Raw genomic sequence first — 3,399 nt, forward strand, 5'->3', positions numbered from 1 at the left:
GACTCACTCATCCTGCTACGACTCATTCACTCACCCTGCTATGACTCACTCACCCTGCTATGACTCACTCACCCTGCTACGACTCACTCATCCTGCTACGACTCATTCACTCACCCCTGCTATGACTCACTCACCCTGCTATGACTCACTCATCCTGCTATGACTCACTCACTCACATTGCTGTGACTCACTCACCCCGCTACGACTCACTTACCCTGCTACGACTCACTCTCCATGCTATGACTCACTCACTTACCCTGCTACGACTCACTCACCCTTCTATGGCGCACGCACCCTGCTACAAATCAATCACCCCGCTACGACTTACTCACCTTGCTACGACTCACTCACCTTGCTACGACTCACTCACCCTGCTATGACTCACTCACCCTGCTACAAATCACTCATCCTGCTATGACTCACTCACTCACTCATCCTGCTACGACTCACTCATCCTGCTACGACTCATTCACTCACCCCTGCTATGACTCACTCACCCTGCTATGACTCACTCACCCTGCTACGACTCACTCACCCTGCTACGACTCACTCACCCTGCTACGACTCACTCACCCTGCTATGACTCACTCACTCACCCTGCTATGAGTCACTCACCCAGCTACGACTCGCTCATTCACATTGCTACGACTCACTCATTCACATTGCTACGACTCACTCACCCAGCTACGACTCGCTCATTCACATTGCTACGACTCACTCACCCTGCAGTTGAGGAGAGACTCCAGCAGATCTCTGTTCTCAGCTTGAAGAGGAGCCGTGTCACAAGCAGCTAAATGGAAAAAGACTGGATCAACACAACATTATTATTAAAGTCTTACAGTACCTGGACATTAATGCAGTATGTAATGTAATACAGAGAGAGATGTGTAAGAATGTAAGTAATAATAACTTGCCATGTCAATAAAGTCAATTGAATTGAATTGAGAGACACAGAGACACAGAGACAGAGACAGAGACAGGAGACTGACACAGAGACAGAAGACTGACAGAACCCCACCACTTGGCTGGATCCTATGTGGTGTTTGTGGAGCATGTTGCAGTAGGAGTGCAGCCTCTGGACGAGGTCATGTTGGGTCTCTCTGTGAGAGGAGAGGGAGACCAGCAGACTGAGGCAGGGCTAACCGCTCCTCTACACTCTCACTGTTGGAGAACAGGGTCAGGAGCAGAGGGGTGTGCCTGCCTGGAACACAGTAAACACAACACATCCACTATAACAGACCTGACACATGTTATGGACAGCACCATAGGGCTCTGGTTGTTATGAAGAGAACACATTGTATCCTGCATATCTTATGTTTACCCTACACCTCAAATAARGTATTTTACTGTATAAAGGCCGTCCATGTAGTTATTGTTATGCCACACAAAAACACAGGCCCAATAAAGTTCTGACATATTAAAGGTCTTTCTGACCAGCTATCTTACCATTGTTTCATCTTGGCCAACTCTAAATTTCAAAACACGTTGAAGTGCGTGGTAACACCTGGGTTCTTCCAACAACAGGTTGCGTATCCAGGAGAGATTCAGAGATGGTCTTTAAACTTCACTAGGGTAGGGGGCAGCATTCMGAATTTTGGATGAAAAGCGTGCCCAAATTAAACTGCCTGCTACTCAGGCCCAGAAGCTAGGATATGCATACATATGGTAGATTTGGATAGAAAACACTCAAAAGTTCCAAAACTGTTAATAATGTCTGTGAGTATAACAGAACTGCATGATGGCAGGTGAAAATCTGAGGAAAATCCATCGGAAGTGGGAAATCTGAGGTTTGTAGTTTTTCAATGATTCCAATGTACTGTGTCTATGGGGTCAGATTGCACTTCCTAAGGTTCACTAGATGTCAAAAGTCTTCAGAACGTTGTTTCAGGCTTCTACTGTGAAGGGGGAGCGATAAGAGCTGTTTGAAAGCCTTTAGTTTAGTCACGCGCGCGGCCGTGAGCACGAGCTCCGTTCCTTTCATTTCTAAGACAAAGGAATTGTCCGGTTGGAATATTATTGAAGATTTATGATAAAAACATCCTAAATATTGATTCTATACATCGTTTGACATGTTTCTACGAACTGTAATGGAACTATTTAGACTTTTCGTCTGGACTTAATGCATTGTGCATTTGGATTACAGGACTAAACGCGCGACAAAAAGGAGGTATTTGGACATAAAGATTAACTTTATCGAACAAAACAAACATTTGTTGTCTACATGGAGACCTGGGAGTGCCATCAGATGAGATCATCAAAGGCAAGTGATTAATTTTAAACGCTATTTCTGACTTTTGTGACACCTCTCCTTGGCTGGAAAATGGCTGTATGGTTTTCTGTGGCTAGGCGCTGACCTAACATAATCGCATGGTGTGCTTTTGCCGTAAAGCCTTTTTGAAATCTGACACAGCGGTTGCATTAAGGAGAAGTTTATCTTTAATCGTATGTTAAACACTTGTATCTTAGATCAATGTTTATGATGAGTATTTCTGTAATTTGATGTGGCTCTCTGCACTTTCACCGAATGTTTGTTTGAGACAATGCATTTCTGAACATAACGCGGCAATTTCAAATTAGGTTTTTGGACATAAAGATGAACTTTATCGAACAAAACACACATTTATTGTCTAACATGGAGTCCTGGGAGTGCCATCTGATGAAGATCATCAAAGGTTAGTGATTAATTTAATCGCTATTTCTGACTTTTGTGAGCCCTCTCCTTGGCTGGAAAATGGCTGTATGGTTTTCTGTGACTAGGCGCTGACCTAACATAATCGCATGGTGTGCTTTCGCAGTGAAGCCTTTTTGAAATCGGACACTGTGGTTGGATTTACAAGAAGTTTATCTTTAAAATGGTGTATAATACTTGTATGTTTGAGGAATTGTAATTATGGCATTTCTGTTGTTTTGAATTTGGCACCCTGCAATTTCACTGGCTGTTGTCGAGGTGGGACGCTACCATCCCACTTGCACCAGAGAGGTTAACCGTTGAGGGCTTAAACAAGAACTCTGCAGATCACAAATAAAAACAGGTTGCAAAGAAATATCAACAGAAAAATGTTAAATATTAGTATCTTGATAAATTTCAAATATATATATTTTTTGCTGTTCATTGAAAGAAACGGCTGCTTCCACCAGGCAAACGAGACTCCAGCAGAATACTTATCTCCTCTAGTATTTCTGCTTTATCAGACGGACCAGACAGTGAAGTTTCTTTATCAGTCTCCTCAACTCGTCCTGCTCCGAGCATCACCATGATCCTTTCAAAATGGGTAACAACCACAGTTTAGACCTACTGCTGGTAACCGTACAACTCCCTCTCGTATTTCTTCACCGTAGTAACATTAAACGAACAAGAAGTAAGGAAAAGTACAGTTGTCACTGTGACCCTGTCCTGCA

The 3,399-nt window shown here is 43.4% G+C and overlaps 1 protein-coding gene across 1 annotated transcript in view; it reads right to left on the reverse strand.

The window, feature by feature from the left end:
- LOC139024389 (uncharacterized) overlaps positions 1 to 1,457 on the reverse strand; it is a 9,969-nt gene extending 8,512 nt beyond the window's left edge. The window contains exon 1 of the mRNA XM_070439162.1: positions 1,447 to 1,457. Within this exon, the coding sequence (XP_070295263.1) occupies positions 1,447 to 1,457 (11 nt within the window). The remainder of the gene's footprint in view (positions 1 to 1,446) is intronic.
- Positions 1,458 to 3,399: the final 1,942 nt, after the last annotated feature.

Source organism: Salvelinus sp. IW2-2015, unplaced genomic scaffold (genome assembly GCF_002910315.2).
Source record: "Salvelinus sp. IW2-2015 unplaced genomic scaffold, ASM291031v2 Un_scaffold1451, whole genome shotgun sequence".
NCBI classification, from domain to species: domain Eukaryota; kingdom Metazoa; phylum Chordata; class Actinopteri; order Salmoniformes; family Salmonidae; genus Salvelinus; species Salvelinus sp. IW2-2015.